The sequence below is a fragment of the Chenopodium quinoa genome, unplaced genomic scaffold (assembly GCF_001683475.1).
Source record: "Chenopodium quinoa cultivar QQ74 unplaced genomic scaffold, ASM168347v1, whole genome shotgun sequence".
In the NCBI taxonomy this organism is placed as follows: Eukaryota; Viridiplantae; Streptophyta; class Magnoliopsida; order Caryophyllales; family Amaranthaceae; genus Chenopodium; species Chenopodium quinoa.
The window spans coordinates 2,338,144-2,351,263 of NW_018742810.1; the positions used below are offsets into that span (position 1 = coordinate 2,338,144).

The 13,120-nt window shown below is 33.8% G+C and overlaps 1 protein-coding gene across 1 annotated transcript; it reads left to right on the forward strand.

Moving 5' to 3' along the window:
* Nucleotides 1-628: 628 nt before the first annotated feature.
* LOC110725336 (DIS3-like exonuclease 2) lies at nucleotides 629-7,209 on the forward strand. The gene is made up of 7 exons (XM_021904827.1): nucleotides 629-1,237; nucleotides 1,606-1,946; nucleotides 2,070-2,123; nucleotides 2,208-2,276; nucleotides 3,454-5,637; nucleotides 5,851-5,922; nucleotides 6,007-7,209. Exons 1-7 carry the CDS (start codon nucleotides 1,111-1,113, stop codon nucleotides 6,403-6,405), a joined length of 3,246 nt encoding a protein of 1,081 aa, XP_021760519.1. The 5' UTR covers nucleotides 629-1,110; the 3' UTR covers nucleotides 6,406-7,209.
* Nucleotides 7,210-13,120: the final 5,911 nt, after the last annotated feature.

Here is a 13,120-nt window from a genome sequence, read left to right on the forward strand (position 1 = left end):
TTGTAGTGTTTGGATTTTCCACTCTTTATTAATTCTTCAATTTTTTTAAAATGAAGCAAAAATGAATGCTAACATTTTTTAAAATTTAATTATAGTTATGAATTAATTAATTAGGATATTTAACATCACGTCCTTCATTTTAGCTGAATTAATCTAACAAGAGGAATCACGATTTATTAAGTTTTGGTTAACATATTTTAATTACACATTTACAAGTAAATTTTTTATAATTAAAATCGTGCATCTCATGAGACTAACCTAGTTGTAATACTGTAATAGGGACCGTTAAAAGTCAAATGAAACATTAATAAAAATAAAGCAATTACGGACTTATGGAGTATGTATAAGTTAGAGGTGGTCAACTACAGTGTGGCTCGACCCGACCCGACAAGTAGGGCGGATATGGGCAAGATATTTGTTTCTTTTTATGTTAAAACCCGAAGTTGGCCCAAAAAGTTCAAAAACCCAATTATTTGACCCGATGAACCCACCACTTTTTTGTGAATTTGTGCATGACATTTGATGTTGATGCCCGGCTTGAATTTTTGATCTAAAAGTCATGAAATTCATAAGAAAAAAAAGAAAAAGAAGAAAATAGAAAAGTGAGGAGGAAGATTTGTTTAAAAAAAAAAAAAAAAAAGTGTGAGTAGGAAGGCAAGGGAAGTTGGAGTCGGCGCCCGAGCGTCTGATGTCTCCGCCGACCAATCAAAGCGTCGCTATCAATAGGCACCTCTTCTTTTCCCTTCCCCTTCTCCCCTCGTAAACAAATCCCCCTCTTCCTCTCTTCTTCTCTCTCCTCCCTCCATCAAACATATATATTTCTCTGCTATTCGATTCAAACTTTTTTTTTTTTTTTTTTTTAATTTTATTTTGTTTAATTTATTTAGCTTTTGGTACAATTTATAACAAATACTTTTTTCATTCTCTGCCTTTCTTATATTCTTTCCTTCATCGTTCCCTTGGCTTCTTCCGTCAATTTTTTGGTTCTACGGGAGATGCCCTAATTATTTTCCTATAAATTCCTTTCTTCTAATTTTATTTCTGTCTTAAAGATATCCTTTTTAATCCAACTTATATAAATTACAACTTCAATCAAATTTTATCTAAGTTATGGGTATGATGGCTGTGGAACAATTACCAGATTTACAGCAGCAATCTGCTTGTAACAACCGGTCTGAGGATCTCGTTGACAAGAAGAAAAAGCGTCGATCTAATCGCCGTTCTAAGCAAATTCCTGGTATTTTTTTTTGCTTCTTCAGATTTTTATTTTCAAGTACTGTGCTATTGACTTTTTTTTTTATATACTTAGATTGCTTTTTTGTAAAAAGCTGGGAACTTTGATTTGGATAGAATAGGACAAGGTAGGTGTGCGAATGAATGTTAACACTGAAACCTTGATGACCTCATCGGGGACTGTGAGTGTTGATAAATGTTACTCCAATATTAATATTTATCACAATTGGGCTAATCCAATCCTCTCTCTGTAACTAGCTTTAGTTGAAGGCAGGATTGCCTTATCTATTGATAACTCTGTACATGAAAATTAACAAAAACAGGCATGGATTACTGATTACTCATACTCATCAGGTGGTTTTGGTTTTGTAGGGTCTGTTTGTAATGAAGTCGCCGGACATGCTTCTCATGGCTTCCATAACGATACCTTGTCAACAACTAGTTCTTCGTCTAACCAACTTCCACTGAACAATTCCTCCGATTCTGCTTTTAATAATTCCTCCTCAACAATGCATTTACTTCAACCCGTACCAAATCTCAACTCTGGTGTACAAGTTATTTCAAGGTCTTTTCCTACTCAACATACACATCACCATTCGGCTAGATTGCATGATAATGCTGATTTTATACCTCCTTACTTAGTTAATGGTTGTTACAAACAAAACCACTTTGATCCACACTTGTCATTGGATTTTGTTACGGAGGCATTGCAGGTTTGTCCATGCTTGTCCATGACATTATCTTTTTCATTTGCTCTATTATGCTAAACATGTAGCAGTGATAGTTTCCTCTAATTGTGCCCTCCTTTTTCTTCTTTCCTTGTCTTGTTATTCTAGAGAGGCGAGGTTTTCCAAGCAATACTACGTGTCAATGCACATAACAGACTCGAGGTTTGCTTTAACTCAATTTACTAAATTTTGGTCACCATTTTCTGATACAATGATTACCTTATCAAATCCTTTTTCTATTGATAGGCTTATTGCACAATAGAAGGTGTCCCAACAGATATTTTTATCAGTGGAATCCCTAGGCAAAATAGAGCTGTAAGTTTATTGCTACAATGCTACTTCTTGCTCTTTTTTCATGACTCATGCTGATGTACATGATTAATATTGCTGCTTTCACTTTTTCTTATTGGAATCAGGACTAATTAGCTTGTAGACTTTGATACTTGTTTTATTTGTGGTTGTGGATATCTAATTAGCCTTGTACGGTGGGGATTTGTTTTCTATGGGCATTTATTTCCCTAGGAGTTATCTATGTTCCTTTATTCAATATTGCCTATGATTTTAAGGGGTCAGATTTAGTGCATGTTTGGTTTAAATTTATCAAAGGAGATGGAATAGAAACATATAAGAAGGGGAAGGGTAACCATCATGATTATTAGCCCTTTGGTATGAATCGTATAATTAAGTTAAGGAATCCTTTGTATCAAATTGAGGATCAAGGAAGGTAATTTTGTTACCATAGTGTTGGAAAGGGCAAGAGATTGGTGATTATGGTTACCTTTAGAAATTGAGTGTGTTACTCATCCCTCATACCAAACAATAGGCTATCAAAACAATATTTTGATTCCGTTTCCAACTATTACCCAACATGCTCTTAGAAACAACCTTTATTCAGTTTCAAGAGGCATTATAACCACCCTTCTCATTGTAGGTTGGGTTCTTTAAAGAGGCATTGTGGTCATGATGTGGCAGTACGCTTGTACAGTTTTCCTGCATATCACCATTATATTTATCATCAAATTGTTTGTGTTCATTACCTGGATCTGGTTTGTGGATGTCAATCAGTAGCCGCTGAGGAAAATGAAGAGGTGTGTGTGAATTCAAATGAAGGGATTTATGTGAAATTTTCCTAAGTTTTGGGGGTATACCATGAACTTCCTCTAAAATGATAAACCTTACAAACCGTGTACCCATCTTTTGAACACAATACCTCTAAAGGGTGTTTTTTTTGAGATTGTATATTTGTATAGTCTTATTATAGATTTCCTGGAATCCTGGATATGCATCCGTGTTGGTGGTTCTTGAGGGCTTTTTGTTGCATTATTTCTTTCCATTTTTGTTTCATTTCAGCTAATTCCTATCATATTGTAATTTGTGCCACCTGCATAGTTGCAAAACCTATATAGCCTGCGGCACCTTGGTGAGTAGCAGCTTTCTAGTCCTGAACTCCTGATGCTAATCACATCTGTTTTTACGGATGAGTTTTATGCAGGTAGAAGGAGATGTTGTTGCAGTTAAGGTTGATTCTCCTCTATTGTGGAGTAAGATGAAAGGATCATCTGGTTCTGGGAGCAATTTGTCTCAGGTAGACAATCGTGATTCTTCTGTTTATGCTGAGATCAATCAGGACAGCTCCAAGGGAAAAACTTCACTGGATGTGGAATCTGGCCTTCAGCCTGTGACAAATTGTTCACTTGTTGAGGAAAATGGATGTGGGTTGAACTATATTAACGTGGATAGCTGTCATTGCTCTGGCTTAGATTCTTCACGTGAATTTCGTCCTCGTGGAGAGAATGAGGTTCTAAATTCAGTTGAGAAATTGTATCAAGCTGTTGTTTCCTCCCCATCTAAAAGACCAACTGGTAGGGTTGTGGCAATTATTGAACCCTCTTTTCGCAGAGATGTTGTGGTGGGTGTTTTGAAAGCTAATTGGTTGCTTCATTCCAAGGAAGGTTACCAAAAAGAGAACTATAATAAGAACACAAATTTGGTGCTTCCTTCCAATTGCAATTACATCCAATTAATACCAACTGACCCAAAGTTGCCTAAAATGATTGTGCCTGTGGGAGCTTTGCCACCTAATATTAAGAAAAGGTTGGATGCTGCAGATGTGTCAGTGGAAAGAGAACTTGTTGCTGCTCGGATAGATATTTGGCCAGAAGAAAGTTTACTTCCACATGCGTGTGTCATGCGTAGTTTTGGGCTAGGTGGGGAAGTGGAATCACGGATTGAGGCAGTTTTGTTTGAAAATGCAATTTGTACTTCTGATTTTTCTGAAGAGTCTCTTTCCTGCCTGCCAATTGAGTCATGGCAAGTCCCACAGACAGAGCTGCAACATCGAAAAGATATTAGAAACCTTTGTGTATTTACCATTGATCCTTCCACGGCCACTGACCTTGATGATGCCCTCTCTGTTGAAAGGTTGTCAGATGGAAACTTCAGGGTTGGGGTTCACATTGCTGACATGTCTTATTTTGTTCAACCAGATACACCCTTAGATATAGAAGCACAAGTTCGATCTACTAGTGTTTATATGTTGCGGCGTAAATTATCCATGCTACCTGCTTTGCTTTCGGAAAATCTGGGTTCACTTATTCCAGGAGTAGATAGGCTCACTTTTTCTATCTTCTGGGACTTGAATGTTTCTGGCCATGTCCTAGATAGATGGGTTGGTCGTACAGTGATTAGGTCTTGTTGCAAGTTGTCTTATGAGCATGCACAGGACATAATTGATGGTCGAATCAGTGTTAACAGTGTGGAGAATGGTGAAAACAGCTTTCCTCAGCTTTATGGCCATTTTACTTGGCTTGATGTTTTTCAGTCTGTCGGATATCTTAATGAGATATCTAAAGCTTTGAAGTTTAACAGATTTGTTGATGGTGCTCTGCGACTTGATAATGCCAAGGTTGTATTCTTAATGGATGAATTTGGAGTTCCATACGATAGCGTGCTTTGTGAGCGGAAAGAGTCCAATTTTTTGGTAGAGGAGTTTATGCTTTTGGCTAATAGGACGGCTGCAGAAATTATTTCTAGAGCTTTTCCAGACAGCGCTTTGTTGCGGAGGCATCCTGAGCCTAACATGCGGAAACTTAAGGAATTTGAAGTCTTTTTCAGCAAACATGGTTTAGAATTGGATGCTTCTTCATCTGGCAGCTTACATAGATCGCTGGAAAAGATTAAAGAGAAGCTTAAGGAAGATTCAATATTTTATGATATAGTAATAAATTATGCGACTAAGCCAATGCAACTGGCAAAATACTTCTGCACTGGAGATGCAACAGTGCCCAAGGATGGTTGGGGTCATTTTGCACTGGCAGTTCCCCTCTACACTCATTTCACTTCACCATTGCGTCGATATCCTGATATAGTTGTCCATCGGACATTAAGCGCTGTTATAGAGGCAGAGCAGAGGTATTTGAATTATCAAAGCAAAGGAAATAAACTCAGTCGGGCAGGGGATGTTAGGTGCTTTACTGGGATGAATTTTGATAAAACTGCTTTCCAATCTGTTGAAGGCCAGCAGGCATTATCTGATGCAGCACTAAAGCACAAGCTATCATGTAGGGAAACACTCACAGATGTAGCCTCCTACTGCAATCAGAAAAAATTGGCAAGTCGTCATGTCAAGGATGCTGTTGATAAACTGTATATGTGGGTGTTGCTGAGGAATAATGAGGTTTGTCCTGTTTCTTTGTAACTATACTTGTTAGTTAATTTAGGTATCAATGTTGGTGAACATAGTATTTTCGTTTTTTCCTAGTCTGCAAGCCTTTCATTTCATAAGCATGAGAATTAGGGTCAACTTAAGCATACTTTTCCAATATTACAGTATGGCAACTGTCATGGACATGTAATTAATGACTTTGCCGTACCTTTGTTCATTTTGCAGATTTTGTTTTCAGAAGCTAGAGTTTTGGGAATAGGTCCAAGGTTTATGTCCATATATGTGCAGAAGCTCGCGGTATGTGTAGGATTTTGGCTTCATAATTTAAGGTAATCGCAATGTTTACTCTTTCTCAATTATCTTGTGACCTTTTTTTGTTAGATTGAGAGGCGTATATATTACGATGACGTTGATGGCTTGATAGCGGAATGGCTTGAGGCTACATCTACACTTGTTCTCAACTATGTGCACCATAATAATAAGCGCTTCCAACGGAGAGGTAACCAATACAAGCCGCTGGAAGAAGTGGCCTTAGTTTGTAGTCCTTGCAACTTGGAACCAGATTTTGATGCTTTGCAAAATGACAATTCTGGCAAACCATGCGAGCCTACAGATTGTCTGAAAAATTCTTGTCAGCCTGTAGTGAAAATTGATCCTGTTGTTTTCCCCCTCACAATTCGTGTTCTGTCTACAATCCCTGTTGCACTTCATGCTGTTGGTGGAGATGATGGGCCTCTGGATATTGCTGCGAGGCTCTATGTTACTTCGTATTTCAGGTGACTTCACAATTGTGATTTAAAAAATCTCTGAAAATGGAGTTCTCTTTCATGTGGGAATGCTGGATCTCTGTTTGTAGATAGTGAAGTTGGTGTACAGTCAAACATACGTGCATTCAATTTTAAGGACTCCGTAGTAGTTTCTTTCTGACCCGAACATCTCGTCTGGTGTGAGGTGTACCAATTAGAAGAAGGGTATATGCTCTGGCCATTGGTAATAGTGGCTATTTTTATTATAAGCTGCTTTTGGGGGGATCAGGTCCATGATGTATTTTTTTTGAAGTCGGGCCAGTCAAACCCTTAGCATATACCCTCTTCTTTTTCCCTCACTTCTCTAGTTTTTATTATTCCTCTTCTTCTTCACTCTCACTCTTTTTTTTTTTGCTGCTGCTGTTGCCCAATGTCTTTTATAAATTTTGGGTAGCTCAAAGCTGCACAGATAAGAAAGGTTGCAGGAAGTAATATCTTCTACAGAAGCGACTTTTCCAGGGGTTATTTTTTCTTACCATAATGCTTCAGTTGATGAGGCATAGTGTGCATTTAACTTTGGACGTTGTTGTTTTCACATAAGTACTCCCTCCAGCAATCTGTAATGGACGAAGGGAGCAGTTGATTAAGTTTGTTTGCGTGGAATAATATTTTGATTTGACTGTTGTGATCTTAAATTATTTGTACGGAGTAGTGTTTAATGGAAATCTTTTAATGTTGATTTCTGCGTCATACTCCTAGTACTCTAGTAGGCATGCTGTATACATAAAATCTTATGTCCAGCAACTTTGTGTTTGTGGTATGATCAAATAATTTTTCCAGTGAAGTATGGTTTGTTCAATATTAATTATGAACAGAACTCTGAATTTTAGGTTGTGTTTGTTTTGGAGGAACTTTTTCCAGTTTTCCCTTGTTTGGTTTTGACCGGAAGAAGAAAAGGAAAACTTAACTTTTCAACTAGTGGAAACCATTTTCCTCCAAGCAAACGCATAGGTGTTACTATAGTATTTTTTTAATTTTTTTTTTTTTTTGACGCAAGGATGTTATTATTTTTTCTAAAGCATATTTTTGCTCTTCAAGATTAGGGAGGGTGGTTTCATTGAAAGATGCCCAAGCCTCGGTCAAAATGTGTATTTGAATATTGCAAATTAATTTATGATAGCATGCCTATTGAAACTAAGCCTAAACATCAATTCTCATCTCTCGAATCAATATTGCAAACCTCACACAATTAAACCTGCGCAAATCTAATTGTATAGAAGTAATTCAATCAATAGGAAATTAATCAATCATTAATAATTAACAATAATAATTTACCCCTTCGTATTATTTATGGATCTCCACAACCCTAGAATTAAAACTACGCGTGCATAATTAAATCTAAACTAAGCAAAGCATATAAAGAAAGCATGATTAAAACAATAATTATAAACTAATATCAAAATAATTAAACCAAAGAAAAAACAAAGAAATAATATTAAAACTAAATAATAATAATAAAATTTGATAAGAAAAAGAAAAGAAAAGAAAAGCTAAAACTAAACTAATCTAAAACTACTAATCTCCAAAAACTAAAACTAAGATAATGTCACCCACCAAAAACTCCAAACTAATCTACGTAACTACCCCACCTTTTATAAGAAAGGAAAAAGAGTTTTATTCCCCTTCAAAATCTAACCCACTAAAAACAAAACTATCAGCTAAAAAGAAGTCCTCAAAAGCGTGGAACAAAGCTTAGTAAAAGCCTATTAACCGCCTCAACATCTATTGGGCTATTTTGCAACAAGGCCCGGCCAAACTATAGCAGCAACAACATAATTGGTATACACTAGACCCTAGTGTAGGTAGCCCAACCTACACTCCCTCTAAACGCAGCGTTTAGAGTTACTACCCACACCCCCTCCACTAACCCACAATAATTACCCACTCCCCACAATAACCACAGTAACTGCATAACTCACTTCCCCTACCCCACATATATATACATAAAAAAAATAAAAAAAAAAAATCAATTTCAAATCATTCTCTCTCTCTAAACACCATCTTCTTCATTTCTCTAGAGTTTCTCTCTCATCAAACCCAACGAATCGGAACAAATTTCAATTTAAATCACTGAAAAATTGCTTCAAAATACTCCAAAATTGCTTCAAATGTCTGATATTCGAGAAGAAATTAAACAATCACAACAAAAAGAGTAAGTAATTTCGTTAGTTTTGTTCATTTTTTGAGATTGTAGTGCAATTTTATGTGTGAAACCTTAATTTTGTTCATTTTGTTGCGATTGTAGTGCGATTTTGCAAAAAACCACTACAGAGAAGAACATGAAAGAAGAAACTGCAAAATCGGAGCAAAATGTATCTAAAGAGTAAGTAATTTTGTTCATTTTCTTTCGATGACAATTATAGTGCGATTTTATGTGTGAAACCTAATTTTTGTTCAATTTTTTGCAATTGTAGTATGATTTTGGAGAAAAATACTTCACAGACGAGTAATTTGTTGAAAATTTCTGAAGAAATGTATGAACCCTAACTTTTGTAAAACCTAATTTGTTCATATTCTTGCGATGAAAATTATAGAGCGAATTTATTTGTAAAACCTAATTTTTGTTAAAATTTTTTGCGATTGTAGTAATTGTTCTAAGATTTTACTGAAAATAACTAAAACATTAACAATTTATTAAATAAAACAGAGACGATGATGATGATGTACCTCTTCAGTCAAGAGTAGACAAATTGAAAAAAAACCGCCAAAATGATCCAATTGTAGATCCGGAACTTTTAAAAGATATTGACAAGTCAATTGGTACGGATTTAACAATGTCTCCACTACCAAGGTAATTAGTCATTTACAGAATATATTATGTTCATGTCTAATATGCTAGTTGTATTTGATAAAATTGGTTTTATCTTTGTTTAATATGTTATTTGTATATGATCATATTTGATACTCATAATGTTCATTTATAGATATAGTTATGATCATATATTTATATTTGTTCATATGAGTATTTATTGAGATTTAAAAACAAAAGTACATTTCATTGAAACATCATTGTATATGATCATATTTGATACTCATAATGTTCATTTATAGATATAATTATGATCATATATGTATATTTGTTCATTTGAGTAGTCATTGAGATTTAAATAACAAATATACATTTCATTAAATCATCATGCACATATATAAATATGATAATAATCATTTCAGTGATATGCATTCAAACTAATGTCATGTAATTAATTTATAATGTAGTGATGTGCCATTTAGAGTGATACACTTGCTTCAATTTAGAGATGGGAAATCTGAACCATTAACTCTAAAGAAGGTTATAGAACAAAATGAATATGGTAATAGTTATGAAAGATACACTTTAAACAAGTAAGTTTATATGTATAAAATAATTGTTTTTACATTCAATTATTGTACATTGTATATATATACCAAACTTATTAGGTAATTCTTAAAATTTTAGTGAAAAAAAAAGGTTCGAGTGAAATTTGTTATGTCAAAATCAAGACCACCAGAGACAAATCAAACAATAAGGTATAAAAGCTTTATACAAAATAACTAATTATCTTCTTCATTGTATAAATTAGTTCATACTTTAATATCATATTATATAAAATAATTCTGTTTTTTTTAAGTGAACAAAGTGAGAACATTCCTGCTACTAATGCAACAACTAAGAGTGTGTCTGCTACACATAACACAACTGACAAAGAGAGTAGGGATGAAAGGTATACTAATGATCAATTTTATATAAACAAATGTTCATTTTTATAACAGTATATTTTATGTACAATTTATGTGCATTTTTTATTTAAAGTATTTCTTAATATTGATTTCAGCAAGCAAGAAGAAGTTCAACCAAAAGTGCAAAGCAATCCAGTAAAGAATAGTCTTGGCCAAAAGTAAGAAAACTTAAATGTTCAATTTAGATAGACTATATGTTCATTTGAAAATCAGTACAAAAAAGTTTGCTCATGGCCAATAGTAATATAAGTTATATGTTCATTTTTTTATTTACTAATCAAAATTGTAAATTCAAACATATTTTTAATGAAATATCAGAAAACCCAAAGATGATTCAAGAATAACAACATTAAAGGACAAGATGCAAGAAATACATTTAGACATAGAGAGAAATTAAATAATTGAATTAATTTAATCAATTAATGAATATATTTCAAAGTTAATATCATACATTTACAGAAAGTACAAAGAATCGACAATCAGAATTATGAGAAATCTCAAAAGAATGGAAAAGGCAAGCAAGGAAATCAGGAAAGGTAAATGATCATATTTATTGAATATTTTTGTTTAATAGTCATAAATATCAATTTTAACAATACTATTACTTTTGAAGGTGAAGCAAAAAAGAAAGAAAAAGGGCCAATAGAAGAGAAAACTGTGGAAAAAGGTAAAAATTTTAAAATGTACATTTTTATTACAAAAAATGTTCATATTGGAAAAGCATAATATTAAATATTCAATAAGATTAAAAAAATTAAATTTTAACTAAATAAATTTTAATAGAAGTACAAGAAGGAAAAAAAGGGACTGAAAAAGAGAAAAGCCCTAAAGACAAAACTGTGGAAGATGTCTTTCCAAAGACAACAAATGTAGAAGGTAAAAATTTATAAATGTACATTTTTATTACATAAAATGTTCATATTGGATCTACATAATATTGAATGTTCAATAAGATTAAAAAAATATATAAATATTAACTAATTAAATTTTCATAGAAGGACAAGAGGGAAAAAAAGAGCCTGAAAAGGAGAAAATCCCTAAAGAGAAAACAGTGGAAGATGAGTCTACAAAGACAACAGATCCGAAAGGTAAATAGTGGAAAATGTACATATTCATTACCTGAAATGTTCATTTATATTGTATATAGTAAACATTTGTCATCCAATTTAATAAATGTTTATTTAATCTTTTATATTTGATCATTTCATATGCAGCACAAATTGCACCTGATTTTGTTCAAATTGAGGATGAAACTTATCTTCTAGATCAAGATGATGATAAAGTTTCCACAAAACTTAGTGAGGAGACAGCTCCATCATCACAAAAAAGTGATCAGTCAACCAAAATGAAAACAAGATACAAAATGGTTGCAAGGAAAAACAAAAACAAAAGCCTTGTTGTTGTGCCAAGTGGTAGAATTACAAGGAGCCAAGGTAATCATAATACTTTTCTGTTACACAATAAATATTACACTTTCAAATATACTAACATAAATTTTTTTAAAAACAATAGATGTTCTGTTAGATGAATCTGAAAAGGGAAGCCTGAAGAAGGATGTTGAACCTGCTAAAGAAACCGCAAAAATAGGACAGAAGAGAAGAATGTCTACAAGGAATTTTCCTATTCAAAAGGAAGCTGATGCACCACCTCCAGCACCTACTCCAATAAAAAAAAATGGCAGGTGCTCCTGCTGAATATCCTCCAGACCAAGGCAAAAAGGGTAAATGTTCAATCTTAATGTATAGAATGATCATTTATGATGGTATATCATTAATGTTCAATTTCAATATATAGGTGGGAAAAAGAAAACTCTAGAAGAAGTGAAGAAAACTTCTAAGGTTGCTGGCAAAAGAAAAGCAGGTATATAATGATATATTATAAATGTTCAATTTCTATATATAGAATGATCATTTGAGAAAACAATTTTGTTCATTTTATCATTTGCTTACTGTACATTTTCAATACTTAAACAAAATTATATATTTAATTTTCAGATGTCAGTCCTGCCAAGAGAAATGCTGGAAAGAGAAAAAAAATACAAGAAGTACCATCAGATGAACCCTCTCAAGATCCTACTGATGAAAGTTCTACTGACAGTGATGATGATAGTGAAGAGTCAGTTTATAGAGCAGAAGAAGAGCCTGTCAGTGAGGATGATTATGAGGTGGAGGAAGAGGAGGAAGAGGAAGAAGTAAAGCCAAGGAAGAAACAGGCAAAGAAAGGGAATTCAGTGAAGGCAAAGGTTGAAAAGGAGGAGCAAAAGATGGTACTGTATGATGAAGGAAAGATTGAAGGTAGGAGAAAAAAGAAAATGAAAACTGAAATGGTTCAAGCAATAGAAACTGATGAAGTTGAGGAAATTCAGGAAGATGAATTTGAGGAAGAGAAATCTTCAAAGAGAGGAGGACATGTGAAGTTCATTGCATGGATAAAAAAGATGACACCTACCCAAAAACAACAAATTATTGATATAGGGTTAGGATCACTTCTTGACATTAGTTTACCTCAACTTGATCAAAAGTTCTGTAACTGGTTATTGGGAAGTTTTGAAGAAAATAGCCAGTGTTTTGAACTACCAAAGAATGAAAAAATAGAAATTGAGGTAGAGGATGTTAGGGTAGTTTATGGCTTGCCTACAGGAGAAATTCCAATTGTTGAGCCAAAGTCTGATAAAATTAGTGAGGAGTATGCAGAATTTCTGAAGAAATGGAGAAAATCATGGTCAGGAAAAACTCCATCAGTGAGTCAGGTATGATCAGTTTTAAATGTTCATTTTAAATACATTAAATGATCAAAAGTATAAATGTTTTGTTCATTTTGTTTGCAGATTGTGAATGGATACATAAATGATAAATTCACCAACAACAGACCACCAAGTGAACATTTCATTACTAACTTTTTAGCAGTGGCTGTGAACTGCTTGATGAAATGTGTATCAAACAATCAATGCCATTTCAAATTTCTTTATTCTA